The 25,414-nt window shown below is 46.7% G+C and overlaps 3 protein-coding genes across 6 annotated transcripts in view; all 3 read right to left on the bottom strand.

Moving 5' to 3' along the window:
* The window catches only part of LOC134396276 (zinc finger protein 850-like), an 89,940-nt gene that overhangs the window by 59,833 nt on the left and 4,693 nt on the right, over nt 1-25,414 (bottom strand). The window lies entirely within an intron of this gene.
* The window catches only part of LOC134396346 (zinc finger protein 260-like), an 80,210-nt gene that overhangs the window by 44,647 nt on the left and 10,149 nt on the right, over nt 1-25,414 (bottom strand). The window contains exon 2 of the mRNA XM_063122814.1: nt 23,927-24,997. Coding sequence (XP_062978884.1) covers nt 24,695-24,997 — 303 coding nt within the window. The 3' untranslated portion in view covers nt 23,927-24,694. The remainder of the gene's footprint in view (nt 1-23,926; nt 24,998-25,414) is intronic.
* The window catches only part of LOC134396286 (oocyte zinc finger protein XlCOF6-like), a 69,412-nt gene that overhangs the window by 16,114 nt on the left and 27,884 nt on the right, over nt 1-25,414 (bottom strand). Inside the window, exons 1-3 of one of the 3 annotated variants that reach the window (XM_063122719.1) lie at nt 16,842-16,935; nt 15,642-15,709; nt 3,676-3,743 (exon numbers count right to left, since the gene is read on the bottom strand). The exons of 1 other annotated variant lie outside the window; for it this stretch is intronic. Coding sequence is in view for 1 of the 2 variants with exons in the window: in XM_063122720.1 (XP_062978790.1) it covers nt 9,959-12,460 (2,502 nt within the window). In the remaining variant the exon portion in view is untranslated. Of the gene's footprint in view, nt 1-3,675; nt 3,744-8,762; nt 12,554-15,641; nt 15,710-16,841; nt 16,936-25,414 lie in introns of those variants that run through there. One more of the 3 variants, XM_063122720.1, reaches the window with a different exon arrangement.

The following is a 25,414-nucleotide window of genomic DNA, read 5'->3' on the forward strand; positions in this document are numbered from 1 at the left end:
CCAAACCCCTTTGCATTGCATGGGACTCAGGTAGCCTGAGGAGAGCACGTGCGCCTTTGCTCGCTGCTGTTCCTCTTCTTCTACGCAGCCGCAGGCGCAATAAGGTGAATCACAGTGAGTGACTCGGATGAGCCTTTGGAGGAGCGGAAGAGTTACCTAGGGAGGTTGTGGGCTCTCCCACACCAGAGGCCTTCAAGAGGCAGCTGGACAACCCTCTGTCAGGGATGCTTTAGGGCGGATTCCTGCATTGAGCAGGGGGTTGGACTCGATGGCCTTGTAGGCCCCTTCCAACTCTACTATTTTATTATTCTTGCTGCTCCATTCGTACACCAATTCCTGCCTATATCTACCCCCTGGAGTTGCTCCTCCTCTTCGTTTCTGGCTGGACATCAGGAAAAACCTCCTGACTGTTAGAGCAGTACGACAATGGAACAAGTTACCTAGGGAGGTTGTGGGCTCTCCCACACTAGAGGCCTTCAAGAGGCAGCTGGACAACCATCTGTCAGGGATGCTTTAGGGTGGATTCCTGCATTGAGCAGGGGGTTGGACTCGATGGCCTGGTAGGCCCCTTCCAACTCTGCTATTCTATGATGCTCTGGAAAAAGCACTGGATTGATGTGTCTTTTTCTCTGCTGCTGCCACTTCGCTGAACAGGCTCAAGGCACCATTTTGGAAGTCAGAATTTCTCCGGCCAGCTGGACCAGGAATCCGGGATTCTTGCCCAGCCGGTCGGGACATTTCAGAATCTCCTGGAAATCGGGACATTCCCAGTTTTCCGGGACGTATGGCAACCCTAGCTATCGGCAGATAGCACCAGAGACAACAGACAAGCACCAAATTAAGCAGAACAGACAAGAACCAAATTAATACTTTACATATTTATTTGCCGCTGTTCGGTCATAGCAATTTGTCCTAGCAACTCGCAATATTATTAATCCCAAGAGCTCACTTAAAAACAACAATCAGCTAAATAACGAGCACCCAAAACAGGGAAAACGAGAAGCAAGTAGTAGCCAACATGTCAATAACTCATTAAAACACAGTACTCTTCACTATCAAACTAAGAACTGGAAGGGACAGATGAGGCAGGCTTCCCAGGATCAGGAGTTGCATGGGGCCACAGATAAGAAGGCCCTGTCTCTCCTACTCACCCTATTCTGCCCATCCTAGTCTCAGATGGTGGTGGGATGAAGAGCAGAATGTTTCCTAACAATATCACTGGGTGTCCAGAATCACGGGAGGTGCTGCTTCAGGGGGAGGAACACTGTTCCACCAAGGGTGAGCTATTCCACCTGCTCCCCTCCCCCCCCCCTGGAGATTTTAAAAGCAAGGCTGGAGCTGAAGTTTGGAAGATGCTGCTTCAGGGGGAGAAATATTCCAACCAAGTTATTCCCCCGCCCTTATCTGCTCTGTTTTGCTGTAAACTTGTATTTAGTATACTTTTGAATATTATTGTGATATTGTGGATTGTATATAGGAAATATTGTTGTAGGTTTAATCTTTGTAAACTGCCCAGAGAGCTTCGGCTATTGGGTGGTATAAAAATGCAATAAATTAATTAAATTAATTAATTAATGGGAGAAAAGTTACCTTGTCGTGGTGCTGGAGCTTGAGCACCTCAAGGATGCCATGAGCTAAACTGTGAAGGGACACCCAAGATGGGAAGGTCCTGGTAGAGAGGTCAGACTAAATACGATCCCTGGGGAAGGTAATGGCAACCCACCTCAGTACTCTTGCCATGAAAACTAAATGGATCAGTACAACCAGAGATATGTACCTATGGCTGCGAGAGCTGGACCATAAGGAAGGCTGAGCGAAGGAAGATAGATGCTTTTGAACTGTGGTGTTGGAGGAAAATTCTGAGAGTGCCGCGGACTGCAAGAAGATCAAACCAGTCCATACTCCAGGAAATAAAGCCAGACTGCTCACTTGAGGGAATGGTATTAAAGGCAAAACTGAAGTACTTTGGCCACATAATGAGAAGACAGGATACCCTGGAGAAGAGGCTGATGCTAGGGAAAGTGGAAGGCAAAAGGAAGAGGGGCCGACCAAGGGCAAGATGGAGGGATGATATTCTGGAGGTGACAGACTTGACCTTGGGGAAGCTGGGGGTGGCGACAGCCGACAGAAAGCTCTGGCGTGGGCTGGTCCATGAAGTCACGAAGAGTCGGAAACGACTGAACGAATAAACAACAACAAACAGCTCAGGACTTTAAAGGTGATAACTGTCATTTCAATTTGTGCTTGGGCGCTTCGCATGAAAGAAATCCTGGGTTCAGTTCTTGATGTTTCCAGCTAATGCTAGGAAAGAAACACACTTGATACTGTCATGTTCATGCCTGTTCCCTCTGGTACTCACACATGCTGGCAAACCGACACGAGACACTCACATCAGTGAGACTTCTTTTTATAGAGGAAATCTCATGGTTACACACTCCAAAAACACGTTTAAAGCTGAAAGACAGTCAGAACACTTTAGGCTCCATGTTTCAGGCAATAGTAAAGGGAATTTTTGAAAGGCTTAACAAACCGTCCCAAGGGAGCTAGTCCAAAAGTGGCCACACGTGGGAAACTCAGAGAACATGGTGAAAGCTTTAACCTAGATCACGGGTAGGGTAAAACATCCAGGCACAAGAGCCTCATGCTTTCTGCTTAACACTAGCAACTCCCCGCCACCTGAGTCTGGCAGAGAGAAAGATCACGCACCAGTCAATCCTGGCCTGCTGTATGCTGACCTGGTAGGCATGATCATAGGGAAGGAAAATATCTCAGGCACAGGAACTCCCCTGCATGTAACGTTAGCTCCGGGGGAGCCCTCTGTCACCTGAGTCAGGTCACACACACCACAGTACTTCTCATGGCACCGTCCTTAGAAATCCAGAGTCCAAATAGCAGCGCGTCCATGTGCAGAATGCTTTCAAAGTCCCACTCGGAGATGGATCCAGGCAGGAGGGATTTCTGGCCTTGCATCGAGAAATGAAACCTAGCAAGGCTTTTCAGCCTTGCTCCCCCTTCTTAAAGACCAGGGGACTGGCCTATTCAAAGCCAATTGACAGACAGGTCCTCTGACCTGTAAACCATGCCCTTGTGCCAACAGGGCGGGACTCCACAACCCACTAAGGAGACGCTACCATTCGAGTGACACTTTCAAACAGTGGCCCTCACCTTTCCAAAACGCTCCCAAGTTCCCAGAGAACCATTAGCGCTTCAAGGCCACAACAGCAAGTGAGAGGGCTACTCCAGTGAGAAACTCTGGCAAAGATAAGCTTGCAGATATATTGACATTCTAAAACTATTCCTAATAAAACTACCTACATTCAACAAGGCCTTTGGCCTTATAGCTGACATCCATCTTGGAGAGACGCTGTCAACAGTAGACAGTACTTAATTAGATGGGCCAATGGGCCGACATGGGGTTTTTCAGCCATTTCTTATGCTCATAGTAAACATCAAACAGCCTTGGAGTGACGTGATCCACAGAGTGGATTCCAGACACCAATTTAGTAGCAGCAATTTGCACCCGATGCCGTATACAAACCCTCCTGAAAGGAGCCCCACGCAGGTCACAGTGCAGTAGTGCAACCTTAACATTGGCAAGGCTTGTCAAAACCTGCCAAAGAGCTCAGAGGAGAGAGGTGTTGTGAGGAATGAGTAGATAACTAGAGAGTTCTGTACCTTCAATCCAGCATAGTTAACTCCTCCTTGGAAAAAGCCTCAGTTGCATCCTCAAAGGACAACGGGAGCTAAAAAAAGAAGGAAGAATAATGAATTTCTCATCACACACAAAATACTGATACTTATGTCATTTGACTTATTTGTTTCATAATTTATATATCACATTCCAGTGGGCTAGAAAAGCAACGTCCAGAAATGATAAAAGCAGAACGTACAATACTCCGAACGTGGTAAATTAGTCACTGGTCAGCCAACACTGTGCTGGTTGGGTCACCCTTCAGCGAAAGCCTGTGGACGTGTCAAGGTGAAGGCTGAAGCCGCCTGCCTTGGGTCCATGGGGAGCATGACCAGAGGGCAGGTGCTGCAACCCTAAGCACTCTCTTACCTCTGGAGAATCAGGCCCTGCCAGAAGTTCTCTACCTCAGGGCTGCAAGATCCATCAGTGGGGAAAACCCAGCCACAAGATTATATCTGTCAAATGCGATCTCCGTTAGTCCTCAGAAAAGAAAAACCCGGACTTCCTCTTTCAAGGGTGCCTCCATCCTTCCCCTTTCTGCTGCTGCTGTTTCTCCACCCCAACAGCGCCAGGCAAGACGCTTTTGCTCCTCACCACCAACAAAAACACCCCCGGGACTGGGTGGATCTCTGAGTGGATCCTGCAACAGCAACCATGAACCTCCAGTCCACTTGGCGACTGGACTGCATGGACTAAACCCATCGCCACCCCCCATGCTTCTCTTCTTCCCTTTTCTGAAAGGGGGCTTTTCTCTTCCCCCAACCCCCAAAACAAAGCATGGGTGCCTCCGCCCTCCTCCTCCTCCGCCCTGCAATGCAGCCCCCTCACCTCTTTGCCCTCCCCGAGGACCAGCCTCCTCCTCCTCCTCCTCACAGGAGAATCTCACCGGTCTGATTCCCCTCCCGGAACAAAAAAACAACAACCCTGGTGCAGCTCCGACTGTTCCCCCCCCAATTGTGCAACTTCCTGCCTATCTAGGAACCAGCGCTCCGTTCTGTTACTCCTTGAAGTGAGAGCCAGAGTGTGGCATAGTGGCTAAAGTGTTGGACTGGGAGTCGGGAGCTTCCGGTTCTAGTCCCCACTCGGCCACGGAAAAAAACAGTGGGTGACTTTGGGCCAGTCACAGACTCTCTCAGCCCAACCCACCTCACAGGGTTGTTGTTGTTGTTGTAACGATAAAGTGGAGAGGACGATTATGTGCGCCGCTTTGGGTTCCTTGCAGGAAAAAAGGCAGGATATAAATTAGGGTGACCCTATGAAAAGGAGGACGGGGCTCCTGTGTCATTAACTGTTGTATTGAAAAGGGAATTTCAGCAGGTGTCATTTGTATATATGGAGAACCTGGTGAAATTCCCTCATCACCACAGTTAAAGCTGCAGGAGCCCTGCCCTCTTTTAAATCTGGTCACTCTAGTATAGCTCCTGCAGCTTTAACTGTGGTGATGAGGGAATTTCACCAGGTTCTCCATATATACAAATGACACCTGCTGAAATTCCCTTTTCAATACAACAGTTAATGATACAGGATCCCTGTCCTCTTTTTCATAGGGTCACCCTAATATAAATGCAATAAATAAGTAAATATTGAAGGGCAGGAGCTGGGCTGCCCCCTTCCTGCTGCCTCCGTTCACCGGAGCTTTTAGGCGGCTTCTCTTGGCTCCTTCCGAGCTGCTGCTTTTTCCTCCCCGGAAGACCCTGGGAGGAAGCCGGGAGGGAGTCCGGGCTCCGGCTGCAGCAGGGGAGGCGGGCAGGGCCGGCGGTGCGGCTTCTCCTTCCGCAGAGTTGGCCAGAAAACACTTCGCTTAGTTCAGGCCTTCCCCGACCTGCTGTCCTCCAGATGTGTTCGACTGCAATTTCCATTATTCCGTCAGCACAGCCACCTGCCATGTGTGTGCTAAGATTTGATCTCATTTTGGTTCCTGTTATGTTGCAGCCCAAACAGCCAGGGATTCTTGGGGGGGGGGGGGGCTGTATTTATTCCGCTCTTCCTTGCCTGTATCCTGTCGTGATCAAGGTGGGGTCATCGGAGAACCTGGTTTGACCACTACTGGCGAAGTCCTTTGCCAAGAGGAGCGAAGGAGGTTAAGAACAGTTTGGGGCCTGTTTCCCACCCCCTTTTGCTATTGTGACCGTGCATCAGGACCATGCCTGGTTGCAGCGGCCCTTGTGAGGGCAAATTCCCTTTTCCCCCTCCCCACTCTTACAAGGACGCCCCCAAATGCTTCTTTTTCCTCCTGCAGTTTTAGGGACTCCCGTTGACTTAACCCCACCTCTTTGATCTCACTGTATGCAGAAGCCCATTGCAAGGCAGCCTGTAAATCGCTGCTGAGTCCAGGCTTAACTCATTCCTGCAACTCAAGGACATGAAAGCCCTCGCCTGGTCTGGATGGGGGCTTTGGTTCGATAGATCCACTTTTCTGTGTGCGTATTAAAAAAGAGGTGATGGGTGTGTTTTGATTTAGGAATTTAGCTGACAGACAGTAGCTAGATTGTCTGTCTATCGGCTGGAAACAAAGCCCTATGAAGAGAGACTGAAAGAACTGGGCATGTTTAGCCTGGAGAAGAGAAGATGGAGGGGAGACATGATAGCACTCTTCAAATACTTGAAAGGTTGTTCCACAGAGGAGGGCAAGGATCTCTTCTTGATCATCCCAGACTGCAGGACACAGTATAGTGGGCTCAAGCTACAGGAAGCCAGATTCCGGCTGGACATCAGGAAAAACTTCCTGACTGTTAGAGCAGTACGACAATGGAATCATTTACCTAGGGAGGTTCTGCGCTCTCCCACACTAGAGGCCTTGAAGAGGCAGCTGGACAACCATCTGTCAGGGATGCTTTAGGGTGGATTCCTGTATTGAGCAGGGGGTTGGACTCGATGGCCTTGTAGGCCCCTTCCAACTCTGCTATTCTATGATTCTAATGTAAACTAGCCTATGAAGAGGGCAGCAAATCTCACTTTAAAATTGCTGATCATGTGCACCTTTCTAGCCACTGTGTGTGCACGTGTGTAGGTGATTACTGGGAAGGAATTAGCTGTCTCCTCTCTCCCGCTTGCTGAAATCCTGCAAATAATCCAGAGATCTACTGTTGGATGCAGATCAACATTTTGCCCAGCCTTACTTTGGGGTCCCAATCCGTAGCCTCGCTTTGTGCAGAGGAAAGGCCCACTGGTGTGGGAGTTCCCTCTGGCAGCAGAGCGCCTGCTGGTTCTTCCTTTCCTTTCACCCTCTTGCCTTCATCCACCCAAAACAGGCAGAATCTGCATAATCCACACACCAATCTCACCCCCAGGCAATACACACCCACTGCTCCTCTTGAGCCCTCCCCCATTCTCCTTTCTTGGAAAGCAAAGCTGCAGGTGCATAATAATAATAATAATAATAATAATAATAATAATAATAATAATAATATATTTATTAACCGCCTCTCCCTCTGGATTGAGGCAGTGAACAACACTAAATAAAAGCTAATTCGTAAAATTAGTTAAAAGAGCATATAAAACCAATACAATATTAAAATAACAATCACAGCATCTTAAAATCCTTAGGTTTAAAATTCATCTGAGTAGGCCAGATCTGATTACACCGGTTAATCCAACTTGATGCCCTCAAGTGCTGTGAGGAATGCCATCCCACTACCAGCGTTGTTGCTTTTAATTATATGTTAATGTGAAATGTCCACAAAAGGAAAAAATGAAGGTACGTAGATTTTGATATATCAGTTTCAATGCACAAATATCACACACACACACACACACACACACACACACACACACACACACACATTAGGAGATATACCTGGCGATGGCCAGCGGGTTCTGGGAGCTGATCTCGGGGGTCGACCACGTACCCACACAATCGGGGTGACGTGAGACCCTGCGTGGCTCCTTATAGGGTGTGCAAGCACCTCATAGCTGCCCACATCCCATGAAAACGAAGACCCGCATCAGCGAAGAGCAGAGGAAAGCAGCACTTTGGAAGGAGGAAGCTGAAGGGCGCTTGTGTACCCTGCGAGGACCTGTGCAAAATCTCATGCGACCGGGGTCCCGATCCCCCAAGATCAGCCGCGACAAGGCTACCAGAACCTGGTAAATTGGCCCTCCCAGCCAAGGCATGCTGGGAGTTGTATTGGCTCAGATTTGTTTATATATTTTTTTAACACAAACACACACAAAAATGTGTTTTTAAAACATTTTTCTGCTTGGTTATACACCAAGACCTATCAGCGTCCAAAATTTTAACTTTCTCGCTCAACTGGAAGTGCATTAGAATTTCTGTACATACAAACGCGCACACATACATTCAGCTTTTTATGTATTGAAGAAGCATTAGCTATGCTATACTTCCACCAATTAGCTGACACAGACAAGCCCTGTTTAGAGAAATGTCCCTGGGTCAAATGCGCAAAGAAGAAAAGCAATGGTCCCCACCCCACACACATTACAGTTTGTTGGCCCTCGTCCAGCCCATTGCTGAGTCTAGGCACTGATCCAAGTCTTGCACTGCCCACACCATATTCAGATGTTACAGGGAGATGGAGCCCTGTGTCCTCAGCATGACAAAATGGAGCAAAACATAACTGATGTGACATTTTGCTCCCCACATCTCAAACAGCTGTAACTGTGGGTGGAACCCTCTCCGGCTGTGCCAAGAACCTAACGCTTCCATTTAGAGAAAAGATCCCGATTAAAAGATTCCAAAACAGGAGGGCAACCAGGACGATCAAGGGTCTGGAAACAAAGCCCTATGAAGAGAGACTGAAAGAACTGGGCATGTTTAGCCTGGAGAAGAGAAGATTGAGGGGAGACGGGAGAGCACTCTTCAAATACTTAAAAGGTTGTCACACAGAGGAGGGCCAGGATCTCTTCCCGATCCTCCCAGAATACAGGACACAGAATAACGGGCTCAAGTTAAAGGAAGCCAGATTCCAGCTGGACATCAGGAAAAACTTCCTGACTGTTGGAGCGGTACAACAATGGAATCAGTTACCTAGGGAGGTGGTGGGCTCTCCCACACTAGAGTCATTCAAGAGGCAGCTGGACAAGCATCTGTCAGGGATGCTTTAGGGTGGATTCCTGCATTGAGCAGGGGGTTGGACTTGATGGCCTTGTAGGCCCCTTCCAACTCTGCTATTCTATGATTCTATGACCAAGGTGGAATATCAGATCGAAGTGGAAAAGATCAAAATTTAGCACAGGTCAACAAATAGGCCAGAGGATATAAACAAGATCTGGAAGGCCAAACCCACTTTCGTCAATTCGATGTTGCAGGATATTTGTGGCTTGGGTGGACACCACCACCTTCAAACCTTTACAAAACAGAACACTGACTGTAAGTGTTAAACTAAGATTCAGTTCCCAGTTCGGTCAACATTTGTCCTTGGGCAGAAAAATGTCTTTGGCTTGGCTAGCACCTCCCTCCCTACATCTCCATTTTCTCTATATTCCCCATTAGTACATTAGAAGATTTTGTAAGTGGAAAGCAGAGAGCGGTGAGGGGATGAGACTTTTCGCAAACACCCCATTTCTTCTACAGCTCGCAGTGTCACTCCCCACGCTGTGCTAGGGGATCACGCAACACCAACATTTCAGGGTCCTGTAAAAGGAACACAGCGATCTAAGGTTTATCCCAGGATTGTCCTGGGGTCAAACCTGTTCATCTAAGTGCCACACAGGGCTTCCAGCACTCAGGCAGGGACAAACCCGGGATGATCCTGGGTTAAACCTTAGGTCTAGCTATGGCCCAAGTCACCCACTCCACTACATTATACAACTTTCAGTCATAAGACAGAGTTGGGAGATCATGGGTTCGATCCGATTGGGGCCTTGCACGTACGGCCAGCCCCACTGGCACCAGTCCACACATGACTGCAACGTAGCACTTCTGGATGCAAGAGCTGAAACTAGAGAAAGCACTACTATTTGGAATGGGCCGGTCGCCTAAGACCACATTTGGATCTAACCCATTATAAGATTTACACATCGTTTGACACAATTATGTCCTTAAAAGACAACAGTATATGGACACAGGGAATGATTCATGTAATCACCCATGTGCTTAAATACTTTTTCCTGTGAGGCTTCTTTGATGTAAAGTAGTATGTGCACTCTTCCTCAAGCTCCTTTCATGCTCCAGACACTGAAATAAGTTTCTCCCATCTTGAGACCGTAAATGGAGCTCTTCACCAAGGGATTTATTCTGGCTGACCTGGGTTAAGCAGTTGCATCAGAGTCTGTCTCATAAGTAGAGCCGTCTTCCTGAGTAGGCCCTTACTGAAGTGTATTTCCTGGGAGAAAGGGTACTCTGGGAGTCAGGTATTCTCTCCCACCATGGCTCTGAGTATCCCAGCGGATGCACTGCAAACTCTGCTCTGTTGAGCCATGAGAGGTGGGAGGAGAATTTAGAATCACAGCTGGCTTCACGACAAGGTTGAATGGTTTGTTGGGAACCTCAGACGAGGTGCCACTGTCACAGGACCCCTCATCTTGCCCCAGGATTACAGTAACAGAAGGATGATCAGGAGTATCAAACTCTTCCTCCTCCTTCAAAGAAGTCTCAATGCGAGCACTTTGATCGTATTGCAGAGGACTCCCCTGGTGGAATCTCTTTGCAAGCCCCAAGCAATTAAAAGGCATCTCCCCTGCATGAGTTCTCTGATGATACCTAAGGCTTCTCCTATCAGTAAAGCTCCTTCCGCACTCCAGACAGATAAATGGATTCTCTCCTGTATGAATTCTTCTATGTCTGCCAAGGCCATCCTTATCCCTGAAACTCTTTCCACACTCCAGACATTTAAATGGGTTGTGTTCCCCATGAATAAGTTGATGACGGGTAAGGTTGTGTCTGGAAAAAAATCCCTTTCCACACTGTGAACATTCAAATGGTTTCTCTCTTTTGTCTGTGTGAATTCGTTTATGTCTTTTAAGAGTCTTCTTCCACTTAAAGCTCTTTCCACATTGCAAACATTCAAATGATTTTTCGCCTGTGCCTGTGTGAGTTCGCTGATGTGTTTCAAGGCTTCTCTTCCACTTGTAGCTTTTTTCACACTGCAAACATTCAAACCGTTTCTCCCCTATGTGAATTCTTTGATGTGTAGCAAAGCAATACTTTTCACTAAAACTCTTTCCGCACTCCAAGCATTTAAATGGTTTCTCCCCTGAATGTGTTCTTTCATGGACAGTAAGTGACCCCTTCCAACGAAATGCTTCTCCACACTCCAGACAGATAAATGGCTTCTCTCCTGTGTGAATTCTTTGATGGACGCGAAGGTCAGGCTTATTGCTGAAACTCTTTCCACACTCCAGACATTTAAACGGGTTGTCTTCTCTGTGAATTAGCTGATGACATGTAAGGCTATGCCTGTAAAAGAATCTCTTTTCACACTGCGAACATTCAAACGGTTTCTCTACTATGCCTGTGTGTGTTCGCTGATGTCTTGTAAGGGTCCCCTTCTGCCTGAAGCTCTTTCCACACTGCAAGCATTTAAATGGCTTCTCCCCTGAGTGGATTCTTTGATGGAAAGTAAGTGACATCTTCCGACTAAATGCTTTCCCACACTCTAGACAGATGAATGGTTTTTCTCCTCTGTGTATTCTTTGATGTACAGCAAAGGGCTTCTTATCACTGAAACACTTTCCGCACTCCGTACATTTAAACGGTTTGTGTTCTCTGTGCGTGGAAACGAATCTCTTTCCAAACTGCGAACATTCAAATGGTTTCTCTTCTGAGTCTGTGTGAATTTGCTGATGTGCTGCAAGGGTCTTCTTCCATCTGAAACTCTTTCCACACTGCGAACATTCAAATGGTTTCTCTCCTGGGTCTGTGTGAATTTGCTGATGTGCTGCAAGGGTCTTCTTCCATCTGAAACTCTTTCCACACTTCGAACATTCAAATGGTTTCTCCCCTGTGTGCAGTCTTTGATGTGAAGTAAGGCTGCTGTTCAAGGTGAAGCTCTTTCCGCACTCCTGGCATTTAAACGGCTTCTCCCCAGAGTGTGTTCTTTGATGGAGAGTAAGCCCATACTTATGACTAAATGCTTTTCCACAAGCCAGACAGATAAATGGCTCCTCCCCTGTATGAATTCTTTGATGGTATCGACATTGAGTACTGGTGTAGAATGCCTTTCCACATTCTATGCATTTGAATGGCTTCTCCCCGGTGTGTACTCTTTCATGCAATTGAAGTCCACTCTTCTGGCGGAATCTCTTTCCACACTCGAAGCATTCAAAGGGTTTCTCCCCAGAGTGGATTCTTTGATGGATAGCAAGTGACCCCTTCTGACTAAATGCTTTCCCACAATCCAGACAGTCAAACGGCTTCTCCCCTGTGTGTGTTGTTTGATGGGCACAAAGGGCGCCATTGTCCTTGAATCTCTTTCCACACTCCAAGCATTCAAATGGTTTCTCTCCAGTGTGGATTCTTTGATGAATAGTAAGCGCCCACTTCTGACGAAATGCTTTTCCACAATCTGGACAGTCAAATGGCTTCTCTCCTGTGTGTGTCCTTTGATGCATAGTAAGTGCCCACTTCTGACGAAATGCTTGTCCACAATCCAGACAGTCAAATGGCTTCTCCCCTGTGTGTGTTCTTTGATGGGCACAAAGGGCCCCATTGTCCTTGAATCTCTTTCCACACTCACGGCATTTATATTGTTTCTTTGCTGCATGGGTTGTGCCATGGTCACCCAGAGTTGATTCATGAGAGATCGTTTTCCCAAACACAGGGGATTTCTTCTCTCTTGCTTCTTTGGGTTTTTGTTGTTGTACCATCATTGCATGCAGGTCGGAATCTAGACATATATTCCTCTCTTTATTTCTTGGCTTTCCCTCCGCTAGTTCATCCCATTTTCCCCCTTGCAGCCCTGGCTGAAAGAAATACAGAAAGGGAATGTGAGTGCAAAAAGAGAGGCACTTCCAAATCAAGGAATCAGCCACTTAGAAGGGAACAATTCAGTTGCCTAAACCTAATCAAATGTCGTCTCTGAAAGCATAATCGGAAGCAAGGACTCCAACGAGAATTTAAGGGAAACTGGGAAGGCTCAAACCACAGCAGAGTTTATTTTCAAAGTTATGCATTGGCCTTCCCCATTAAGGAAAGCAGGCTAGCCCAATTCCTCTCCAAAAATCCCCCCCCCATCTACAATGAGGAAGAGGGGCAGGCGTCTGCTTTACAAGGCCAAGACTTCACATAGACTGTCATGACAGAGTACTCAGCCTGGAGCCATTTGGACTGCTTTTTGCACCCTCTTGCATGGGGCTATCATGGACCCATCAGATTGCAGGCTGCTCATCCTACCAGATCTCAGATACAACTTCCAGTCACTTGACTGGCTGGTCTAAGGAATATACACAGTGAGAGTATGCTAAAAAGGTGAATTTTTTATTGTTTTATTATAAAAATGCAAGCACAACAAAGAATTCCTAAAATCAACAACAAGATACATACAGCCAACTCTTAAAAACAAAATGAAACAGAAATCTAACAGGGGCAAGTATTTTTTTAAAAAATTACACTATGAACAATAAAACTAGGTGCTACACATTAAAGGGAAAGGAAAGGAACCTCTCGTGCAAGCACTGAGTCATTACTGACTCTTGGAGGGACGGCAGCTTTCACTGATGTTTTCTTGGCAGGCCTTATAGTGGGGTGGTTTGCCATTGCCTTCCCTGGCCGTTATTACCTTTCCCCCAGCTAGCTGGGTACTCATTTTACCGACCTCGGGAGGATGGAAGACTGAGTCGACCCGAGCCAGCTGCCTGAAACCAGCTTCCTCTGGGATCAAACTCAGGCTGTGGGGAGAGTTTCAGCTGCAGAAACTGCTGCTTTATGAAACTACAGTATATTGAATTTCTGGCAAAAGACCCAAAGAGAGAGCTAGATGAATTTTAACTCAAAGGGCATTCAAGAGTTGTTGCACCGTCACAAAGAAGGCCTGTCTCTCCTGCTTAGTTGTTGAATCTCCTGAGAAAGCACCGAGAGCAAGATCTGTAATACTGATCTTAATAACCAGGCAGACATATAGGAGCAAGCAGTTGCCACAGTAAGCAGGACCTAAGCAGTTTAGGACTTTTTTGTTTCCAGTATTAAAAAAAATTAAACTTAAAAAAGTACCATTTTGCATTAGAGAGAGAAAGAATACAAATACCAATATAAGGCCAGAACAGATTTCTCCCAAGTACCTACAGTCAGGGGGAGACCAAATAAACAGGAATTGAATAGCCCGTTCCGAAAAATTAACTTATTATCGTAGAGTCTGGTCGGGCCAACTCAGTAACAACCCCTTTGTATATATTTGGTCTCCTTTTATCAATTTTATTAATGGTTCAGCAGGACTATTCATGCATTTATTTTATTCGTTTACAGCATTCACATACTGCTCCACATCTAAAGGAGATTCCGAAACAGTGGGCATAAGGGGTGAAACAGTAAAAAAAGAAAAGAAAAAAGAAACATCTTCAGTGCAGGAATGTGAACTATACAGGTAATGAAACTGGATTTTGTACACTGCCTTTAGAAATTCCTTCCTGAGCCAGGACTCCCGAATTGGAAACAAAGCCCTATGAAGACAGACTGAAAGAACTGGGCATGTTTAGCCTGGAGAAGAGAAGACTGAGGGGAGACATGATAGCACTCTTCAAATACTTAAAAGGTTGTTACACAGAGGAGGGCCAGGATCTCTTCTCGATCCTCCCAGAGTGCAGGACACAGAATAACAGGCTCAAGTTACAGGAAGTCAGATTCCGGCTGGACATCAGGAAAAACTTCCTGATGGTTAGAGCAGTATGACAATGGAACCAGTTACCTAGGGAGGTTGTGGGCTAGAGGCATTCAAGAGGCAGCTGGACAACCATCTGTCAAGTATGCTGTAGGGTGGATTCCTGCATTGAGCACGGGGTTGGACTCGATGGCCTTTTAGGCCCCTTCCAACTTTACTATTCTATGATTCTATGGATTTTGGGAGGTTTTTTTTTTTTGCACTCTTCTATGTTTGCAGTCATGTACCCATCACAGCAGACAGCACCAGAGAAAAAACTGTCTACTCAATTTTCTTTCCAGTTGAGACTCCATAAAAGACAGGCATCAAATTAACACTTTGCATGTTCATTCACCGCTGATCAATGCAATTTGTCACGGCAACTCACAATATTATGAATACCAAGAGCTCACTTTAAAAAAGATCAGCTAAATGAGGAGCACCAAAAACAAGGAAAAGAAGAGACACGTAGTAGGTGCAGAAAAAACAACCCAACATGTTAATAACCCATTAAAACACAGCAGTCTTCACTATTAACCTAAGAACTGGAAAGGAAAGACGAGGCAGGCTTTCCAGGATTGGGAGCTGCACAGGGCCACAGAGAAGAAGGCCCTGTCTCACCTACTCACCCACCCCCTACTCGGCCTATCCTAGCCTCAGATGGTGGTAAGATGAGGAACAGAACATTTCCTAACAATATCAATGGGTGGCCAGAATCATGGGAGAAAAGGGAGTCCTTCAAATAGCCTGGTCCCAAACAACTCAGGTGATAACTGATACTTCACTTTGTACTTGAGTGTTCTGCATGAAAGGAGTCTCGGGTTCAATTTCTGACAACTCCGCCTAGTCCTAGGAATGAAAAGTGCCTGAGTTTTTGGAGAGCTGCTGCCAAGGACTTTTGACAATACAGGGTTAGATAGACCAATGGGCTGACTCAGGATTTTTCAGCCGTTTCCTGTGCTTGTAGTAAACATCAAACAGCCGTGGAGTAATATGCTCCAGAGAGTGGATTCCAGAGACCAATGTAGTAGCAGCAATTTGCACCCGTTGCTGTATACAAACCCTCCTGAAAGGAGCCCCACACAGGTCACAGTGCAGTAGTGCAACCTTAACATTGGCAAGGCTTGTCAAAATCTGCTAAAGAGCTCTGAGGAGGGAGGTGTTGTGAGGAATGAGAGGATAACTAGAGAGTTCTGTACCTTAAGTCCTGCAGAGCCAACTCCTCCTTGGGGAAAGACACAGATGCCTCCTCAAAGGACACTGGGAGCTGAAAGGGGGGGAAGAAAGAAGGAAAAATATTGAATTTCTCATCACACAAAAAATAGAAATACTTATGTCATTTCACTTATTCATTTCATAGATTTATATTCCACTTTCCAGTGGGCTAGAAAACCAGCATCCAGAAATGATAAAAACACAACGTGTAATACTCTGAACATGGTAAATTAGTCACTGGTCAGCCAACACCGTGCTGGCTGGGTCACCCTTCAGCGAAAGCCTGCGGATGTCTCAAGGTGAGGGCTGAAGACGCCTGCCTTGGGGGGACATACTAAAACAAATGACAGTACTCCCATAGGGAAACGATACTTGCCCATAGGGCTCCATTGGAAAGCGCTTGCCCATACGGATCCATAGCACAGCACTTGCCCATAGAGAAACCATACTTGCCCATAGGGCTCCATTGGACAGCGCTTGCCCATACGGATCCATAGCACAGCACTTGCCCATAGGGAAACCATACTTGCCCATAGGTCTCCATTGGAAAGCGCTTGCCCATACGGATCCATAGCACAGCACTTGCCCATAGGGAAACCGCACTTGCCCATAGGGATCCATTGGAAAGCATTTGCCCATACGGATCCATAGCACAGCACTTGCCCATAGAGAAACCATACTTGCCCATAGGGCTCCATTGGACAGCGCTTGCCCATACGGATCCATAGCACAGCACTTGCCCATAGGGAAACCATACTTGCCCATAGGGCTCCATTGGAAAGCGCTTGCCCATACGGATCCATAGCACAGCACTTGCCCATAGGGAAACCGCACTTGCCCATAGGGATCCATTGGAAAGCATTTGCCCATACGGATCCATAGCACAGCACTTGCCCATAGAGAAACCATACTTGCCCATAGGGCTCCATTGGAAAGCGCTTGCCCATAGGGAAACCGCACTTGCCCATACGGATCCATAGCACAGCACTTGCCCATAGAGAAACCGCACTTGCCCATAGGGATCCATTGGAAAGCATTTGCCCATAGAGCTTTCCAATGGATCCCTATGGGCAAGTATGGTTTCCCTATGGGCAAATACTGTCATTTGTTTTAGTATATCCCTGCCTCGGGTCCCTGGGGAGCTGTCCAGAGGGCAGGTGCTGCAACCCTAAGCGCTCTCTTACCTCCGGAGGATCAGGCCCTGCCAGAAGTTCTCCACCTCAGGGCTGCAAGATCCATCAGTCGGAAAAACCCAAACACAATTAACAATATCCGTCAAACGCGATCTCCGTTAGTCCTCACAAAAGAAAAAACCCGGACTTCCTCTTTCAAGGGTGGCCCCATCTCTGCCTCCCTCCCTCCCTCCCTCCCACTGCTCTTTCTCCACCCCACAGCTCCAGGCAAGACGCATTTGCTCCTCTGCAATCCCCCCCCTCTGCGGAACTGGGTGGATCTCTGAGTGGATCCTGCAAACAGCAACCATGTGAACCTTTGGGCCCCACTCGGCGACTGGGCTGCATGGACCAAACCCGCCCCTCCACCCCATGCCTCCCTCCCTCTCTCTTCTGAAAGGGGGCTTTTCTCTTCCTCCCCACCCCACAAAAAAGCAAAGCATTGGTGCCTCTGTCTTCCTCCTCCACTCTGCTTTTCATCCCCCTTTCCCTCTTTTCCCCACTGGATCAGCCTCCCCCTCCTAACAGGGAAATCTCACCAGTCTGATTCCCCTCCCGGAACACAAAACCTGGTGCAGCTCCTAGTGTTCCCCCCATTGTGGAACTTCCTGCCTCTCTAGGAACCAAGACTCGGTTGAGATTAACCCTTGAAGGACTGAAGGGCAGGAGCTGGGCTGCCTCCATTCACCAAAGCTTTTACGCGGAGTTCACATTGCAATGGAGAGAATGAACCATAGAATAGCGGAGTTGGAAGGAGCCTATAAGGCCATCGAGTCCCACCCCCTGCTCGATGCAGGAATCCATCCTACAGCATACCTGACAGATGGTATGCCAAGACGCAGCCCTGCCAAGAAATACCCTTCTCTGCGCCTTGCTGGGTTTGTCTGCTGTTTTATTAGCAGAGCTTGTTTACTAAAACGGAAATTCTAGCTGACCACAACTTTCCTGCCGCAGACCTGTTACCAAGGCGACTAGGAAAAAAGGAAGTTGGCTTCACTGCAGACTCTCTCGGTTTGCATAAAGTGGAGGTTGGGGGATCTTGTGAAACAGACGGTTTCTAAAAGCTGTTGCTCAGCTATTTAGAAATACCCAATTAATCAGATTGCTCAAACGTGGCTTCTCTTATTTCAAGATATGGTTATAGCCATCACATAATCTGTACTTTTGCTTATAGCCATCACATAATCCGTGTTTGTTTATAGCCATCACATAATCTGTATTTAAGTACATAATCTATTTTTTTAATACAAATTTTAAAAAATGAGACCCCCAAATGCCTTTTTTTTTTGCTGTAGTGATAACCAGGTGTATACAGAGATACAGTCAATTTTCACGATCTTTAAATTTAACCAGATAATGAGCTAACCCAAACTCTAGTCTACGAAACCTTAGACCATTATGAACTGGTTTATCTTTAAGGTGCCACGGGACTCTGTTGTTTTTGCTGCAAGAGACCCAACAGGACTGGCCCTCTGGATAAAAAAATATATAGTAAATAAAATGACTGTGTTAGAGGAGGATGAGAGGCAGAGAGAGCCCACTGACGCTTTGTTACTCAAGGGACCAGACGCACACAAGCACTTAGTATTGGTGCCTGAATGGGGCAGCACAACTTCATAAACTGCTAGCCTATCATTTGGGGGGAGGTGCCATCTGGGCCCCACTTCAGGTAGGTAGCAAAATATATGCATGCTTGTTATGGAGACGAGTGTTAGCAGTTGATATAGGTAGATGGGTGAGTGCCTGCCTGCACATTCCCGTGTAAAGCAGCCTTTCCCTAACTTTATTTATTTATTACATTTCTATACCGCCCAATAGCCGGAGCATTCTGGGCGGTTCACAAAAATTAAAACCATTCAAAATATAAAACAACAGTATAAAACCATAATATAAAATACAATATAAAATATAAAAGCTCAACCAGATAAACTTGGTGTCCTTGTGATGAGTGAAGCGAGAAAGTTCCGTTATTTATCACCTCCTGCCTTGCAGCAAAATTGGCGGCATAAGAGAAGTCTCACTGTTTTCATACAGAGGCAGGGTCAGCAAGACAAGGTGTGGCTGGCTGCATTTTTCTAGGACACGTGTGTGGTCAAAGAGAGGGTCACGGGAAGGAGCAGAGAGGAGCTGGGGGGCTGTTTCCGGAGGAAACAACCCTCCCTAATATATTTGAGGGCTCCGCTCCCCCCCCCCACTGCTCCCATGTTTGGCAAGGGCGACAGCGTGCAGTGCTTTCCCCAAAATAAAGCAGCCACAGCTCCAACTCTCCTATCCTTGCTGGTGTGCTGGCTGACTCCAGGTCTTAAAGACAGACAGCGCACTGCAGTGCACATGTCCCCTGCTACCCAGCCTGCTAAAGAAAGTCAGCCAGTGGGCAGAGATGAGAGCTGGTGGTGCTGCTGCTGTGCCGTTGCCGATCTTGGGAGGGGGGGAGCAGAGGCTACCCCCCAAAGATATTAGGATGTGCCTGGGCACACCAGGCACACTCCTTGCGCACACCTATGCCTCCAGAGCTCCTGCCTATCTCTCCTCTCTCATCTCACACTATCGCCCCGCTCGGGCTCTCCGCTCCTCTGATGCCATGCTTCTCGCCTGTCCCAGGACCTCCACTTCCCTTACTCGGCTTCGTCCTTTTTCTTCTGCTGCCCCTTACGCCTGGAACGCTCTTCCAGAACACTTGAGAACTACCAACTCAATCACAGCTTTTAAAACTCAGCTAAAAACTTTTCTTTTCCCTATAGCTTTTAAATATTGAGTTTGTTCTAACTCCATACTGTTAGCTTCACCCTACCTGGTGCCTGTTTGCATTCTCCTTCCCTCTTTATTGTTTACTACAACTTTATTAGATTGCAAGCCTATGCGGCAGGGTCTTGCTATTTACTGTGTTATCTGTACAGCACCATGTACATTGATGGTGCCATATAAATAAATAAATAAATAAATAAATAAAAATAACTGCAATTCCCATAATCCCCAGTCTGCACGTCACCAGCCCCGTGTGTGTGCTCGGATTTGATCTCACATTGGTCCATTATGTGGTAGCCGAAACAGCCTTCTCTGGCCATCCCGCAGGAAAGATTGTGGCCAGGAATACTCAGGGGGCCTGGATTTATTCCGCTGTTCGTCGCCTGTATCCTGTCGCAATCAAGGCGGGGTCATCGGAGAAACTGGTTTGACCAGTGATTGCGAGGTCCTTTGCAAAGAGGAACAAAGGAAGTTAGGATCAGTTTGGGTGCCCGTTTCCCATCCCCTTTTGCTCTTGTGACCGTGCATCAGGACAGTGCCTGGCTGCAGTGCCCCTTGTGAGGGCAAATTCCTTTCTTTCCTCCCCACTCTTACAAGATCACCCCCAAATGCTTCTTTCTCCTTCTGCAGTTTTCGGGACTCCAGTTGACTTAATCCCCACCTCTTTGCTTTCTCTGGACTCAGAAGCCCATTGCAAGGCAGCCTGTAAATCCCTGCTGAGCCCAGGCTTAAGTCATTCCTGCAACTCATAGAATCATAGAATAGCGGAGTTGGAAGGGGCCTACAAGGCCATTGAGTCCAACCCCCTGCTCAATGCAGGAATCCACCCTAAAGCATCCCTGACAGGTGGTTGTCCAGCTGCCTCTTGAAGGCCTCTAGTGTGGGAGAGCCCACAACCTCCCTAGGCCATTGGTTCCATTGTCATACTGCTCTAACAGTCAGGAAGTTTTTCCTGATGTCCAGCTGGAATCTGGCTTCCTTTAACTTGAGCCCGTTATTCCATGTCCTGAACTCTGGGAGGATTGAGAAGAGATCCTGGCCCTCCTCTGTGGGACAACCTTTTAAGTGTTTGAAGAGTGCTATCATGTCTCCCCTCAATCTTCTCTTCTCCAGGCGAAACATGCCCAGTTCTTTCAGTCTCTCTTCATAGGGCTTTGTTTCCAGACCCCCGATCACCCTGGTTGCCCTCCTCTGAACACGCACCAGCTTGTCTGCGTCCTTCTTGAAGTGTGGAGCCCAGAACTGGACGCAATGCTCTAGATGAGGCCTAACCAGGGCCGAATAGAGAGGAACCAGGACCTCACGTGATTTGGAAGCTATACTTCTATTAATGCAGCCCAAAATAGCATTTGCCTTTCTTGCAGCCATATTGCACTGTTGGCTCATATTCTCAACGACATGAAAGCCCCCGCCTTGTCTGGATGGGGGCTTTGGTTGGATAGATCCACTTTTCTGTGTGCCTGTTAAAAGAAAGAGGTAATGGGTGTGTGGCACTTTAAGAACAATTGTAATTTGGGGATTTAGTCAAAAGGCAGCAGCTAGACTTATAACATAAACTGCCTATGAAGGGGGTGGCAAATCTCACTTTAAAATTGCTCTTCATGTGCTCCTTTCTAGCAACTATGTGTGTGTGTGTGTGTGTGTGTGTATAGGTGATTATTGGGAAGGAGGGAAGCCTTGAATCAAGGCTTGCAAAATCTAGGCTTTGCTTGTTTTGTTTCACTAAAACGCTGCAACCTACCAACTGCAGCCTGATGCAAAAGACACACAGTAGGAATAAAGAAATTCGGAACCTAGGGATTATTCTTGAGTAGCAGAACTGAAGGAATCCTTCGATCCTACACACAAATCCACTGCTGATTACTCCCAAGCTTTCTTCATTTCAACAGTATAATTTTGGCTCTCCGTGTATATATGGGGTACTCAGGACTCAGCCCTGAGCCAGGACTCCCGAACTGGATTGTCTGGGGTGTTTTTGCACCCTTCAATGTTTGCTATCAGGTACCCATCACAGCAGACGGCACCAGAGAAAAATCTGTCCACCCGGTTTTCTTTCCAGTCGAGACTCCACAAAAAGACAAGCATCAAATTAACACTTTGCATGTTCGTTCACCGCTGATCAATGCAATTTGTCACGGCAACTCACAATATTATGAATACCAAGAGCTCACTTAAAAAACAATCCGCTAAATAAGGAGCACCAAAAACAGGGAAAAGAAGAGGCATGTAGTAGCCAACATGTCAATAACCCAATTGCAAGTTTCGAACTCATCTGGAACTGGGTAAACATTTCCGGACATGCATCCAACTCACATACTTTCAGCTTTATAGGTAGAGATACACAAAGCGAGGCTGGTGTTTATCTTAGCAGACAAACATATTTATTCGGGAAAATACATGGGATAGGAAATCCGCATTCTGTCTGACTAGAATGGAGGAGGGAGAGCGAGACAGGGAGAGCACCTGAGAGAGACAGGACTGTGGGAAGAAGACAGGAAGTAGAAGTCATGATGGTTAAACAAAGACATGTTTAAAGGACAGCAGAGAGAAGGGTCAACCTGGGACTCTCTGCTAACTAGAACTCTTGCATTCTATTGGTGGTGTATAGACATAGCGAGACAATGCTTGTTGACGTCCAACTTCTAACAGGCATATATTTGCTCAGGAGAGGGTGGTAGCATGGTCATCTTGGAAACCGGCAAGCAGGCATTTATTCAGAGTGGGCTCTGTTGGATCCTGGATTGGATCCTGGTTTTTATTCTTCCCTGTTTTTACAATTACCTGGAGGACCTGGAAGAAGTGAGGAGTCAGCAGAACATAATCACATAAAGGTCAACATTTCAGCTGGACACTTATTGAATTTTTGTGGGGAATGTATTTTCAGTAATTAATCAATTAGTGATTGCATCAGTGTACAGGTCTGCCTATATAAGTAGCTGTGTTTTGTATGTTCTTCCCTCATCTTACCCCAACTTGGATGTATTGCTGTATTGATTGAACGTCTGTGAGTATTTGTATATGTGCTGCCATAACTAAATTATTATAACTGTCAGTAAAGAATGTGCTTTCAACTTACAAGGAATCCTTTGCCTCATTGGTCTTTGCTGCGTCCTGAGCTGAGAGCCGCTGCTACTACTACTAGTCATTGGTTCAGCCTGTAATAGTCTAAACAGATTAAGGGCTCAGAATTAACACTCTGAGCGCCCAGAACTAATAATTTTCCAAAAGGCTCTCCCACACTGGAGGCCTTCAAGAGGCAGCTGGACAGCCATCTGTCAGGGATGCTTTAAGGTGGATTCCTGCATTGAGCAGGGGGTTGGACTCGATGGCCTTAATAGGCCCCTTCCAACTCTATGATTCTATGAAATAAACTACAGCAGGTCAGGCGCCATGAGTGCCCCATCACTCCTGGAGCCGGGTAAGTCAACCATCCTGGCCAAGGTATGCGGGGAGCTTATTTATTTATTGCATTTTTACACCGCCCAATTGTCGAAGCTCTCTGGGCAGTTCACAAAAATTGTGAACCGCCCAGAATTGTAGGCATAATGGCTGCCAAAGCCTCAGTTTAGTCTTTAATATTTTTTTTAACAGTTGAAAATAATTTTTTAGTGTTTTTTTTTAAAAAATATCTGATTCATTTTACACCAAGGCCTTTCAGCGTCCAAAATTTTAAATTTCTAGCTCTTCTGAAGGTGGACTAGAATTTCTGGACATACAAACACACACATACATTCAGCTTTATATGTATAAAAGAAACATTAGCTGTGTTACACCTCCATCAATTAGCTGACTTGGACAAACCCTGCTTACAGAGATGTTTCCAGGTCAAATGCACAATGAAGAAGAAAAAACACTCTCTGCTCCCCCCAGGCTTCAGTTGGATGAGGCTTCCGGCCTCATCCAACCCATTGCTGAGTCTAGGCGCTGATCCTGGTCTTGCACTGCACTCACCATATTCAGATGTTACAGGGAGATAGGCCTGTGTCTCATCAGAATGGCAAAATGGAACAAAATGGAACTGACGTGACATCATATGACCCACATCTCTATCAGCTATAACTGTGGGTGGAACCCTCTCCATTTGTGCTAAGAACCTAACGCCTCCATTTAGAGAAAGGATTCCGATTGGAAGATTCCAAAACTAACTTAGCTGGAAAAAGCAGATCTAAGTGGAAAAGACCAAAATTTAGAACACGTCAATAGGCCTGATGATATAAACAAGATCTGGGAGGTGAAACCCACCATCATTAATTGGATGTTGCATCGTTTTCAAGGATATTCGTGGAAGAGGGGGAATCCACAAACCTTTACGAAACAGAACACGGAGTGCAAGTGTTAAACAAAAATTCAACTGCCAGTTCGGTCAACATTTGTCCGTGGGAAGGAAGGGATGCACCTTCTTGCCCGTTGTCTCAGGCAGAAAAAACTCTTGGGTTTGGCTAGGACATCCCCCTTCTTCTGCAGCCCACGGTGTCACTCCAACATTGTGCTAGGGGATCACGCAACACCAACATTTGGGGGCTTCCAGAAGGATGTAAAAGGAACACAGCATGTCAAAATCACGTCACCCACTCCACTACATCATACAACTTTCTGTCGTAAGACACAGTTGGGAGGTCATGGGTTGGATCCGATTGGGGCCTTCCACGCGTGGCTAGACCCACTGGCACCAATCCGCACGTGACTGCAACGTAGCACTTCCGAGGGCAAGAGCCAAAACTAGAAAAAGCGCTAATTTCTGGAATAGGCCGATCGCCTAAGGCCTCATTTGGATCCAAACCATTATATAATTTACATGTTGGTTGATGAAACTATGTCCTTAAAAGAAAACAGTATATGGATACTGGGAATGATTAACATAATCACCCATGTGCATTTAAATCCTTTTTACTGTGAGGTTTCTGGGATGTAAAGTAAGACGTGTGCTCTGCCTCAGCCTCTGTTTATACCCTAAACACTGAAATAAGTTTCTCCCGTCTTGAGACCGTAAATGGAGTCAAATAGCGCTACTGGAATTCTTAACCAAGGAAAATTCTGGGAGCATTTATTCTGACTGACCCGGATTCTGCAGCTGCATTGGAGTCTGCCTCATAAGTACAGCCCTGTTCCTGAGCAGGCCCTTAGTCAAGTGCATTTCCTGGGTGAAAGGGTACTCTGGGAATCAAGTAGTCTCTCCCACCATGGCTCTGAGTATCCCACTGGATGCAGTGCAGACTGTGCTCTGTTGAGCTGTGGGCGGTGAAAGGAGAATCTGGAATCACGGCTGAGTTCGTGACAGGGTGGAATGGTTTGCTGGGAACCTCGGAGGAGGCGTCACTAGCACCGGAGCCCTCATCTTGCCCCACGATTACGGTAACAGAGGGATGATCAGGAATATCCAAGTTCTCCACCTTCAAAGAAATCTCTGTGTGAGCACTTTGGTCGTATCGCACAGGACCCGTCTGGCGGGACCTCTTTGCAAGCACCAAGCAATTAAAAGGTCTCTCCCCTGTACGAGTTGTCTGATGATATACAAGATTTGTCCTATTAGTAAAGCTCTTTCCGCACTCCAGACAGACAAATGGTTTCTCTCCTGTATGAATTCTTCTATGTCTAGCAAGGTCATGCTTATCCCGGAAACTCTTTCCACACTCGAGACATTTAAACGGGTTGTCTTCTTTGTGAATAAGCTGATGACGTCTAAGGCTGTGCCTGGAAAAAAATCTCTTTCCACACCGCCAACATTTAAAGGGTTTCTCTTCCGTGTCTGTGTGAACTTGCTGATGTATTTGAAGAGACCCCTTCCACCTGAAGCTCTTTCCACACTGCAAACATTCAAATGATTTTTCTCCTGTGTCTGT

This window comes from Elgaria multicarinata, chromosome 3, assembly GCF_023053635.1.
Source record: "Elgaria multicarinata webbii isolate HBS135686 ecotype San Diego chromosome 3, rElgMul1.1.pri, whole genome shotgun sequence".
In the NCBI taxonomy this organism is placed as follows: Eukaryota; Metazoa; Chordata; class Lepidosauria; order Squamata; family Anguidae; genus Elgaria; species Elgaria multicarinata.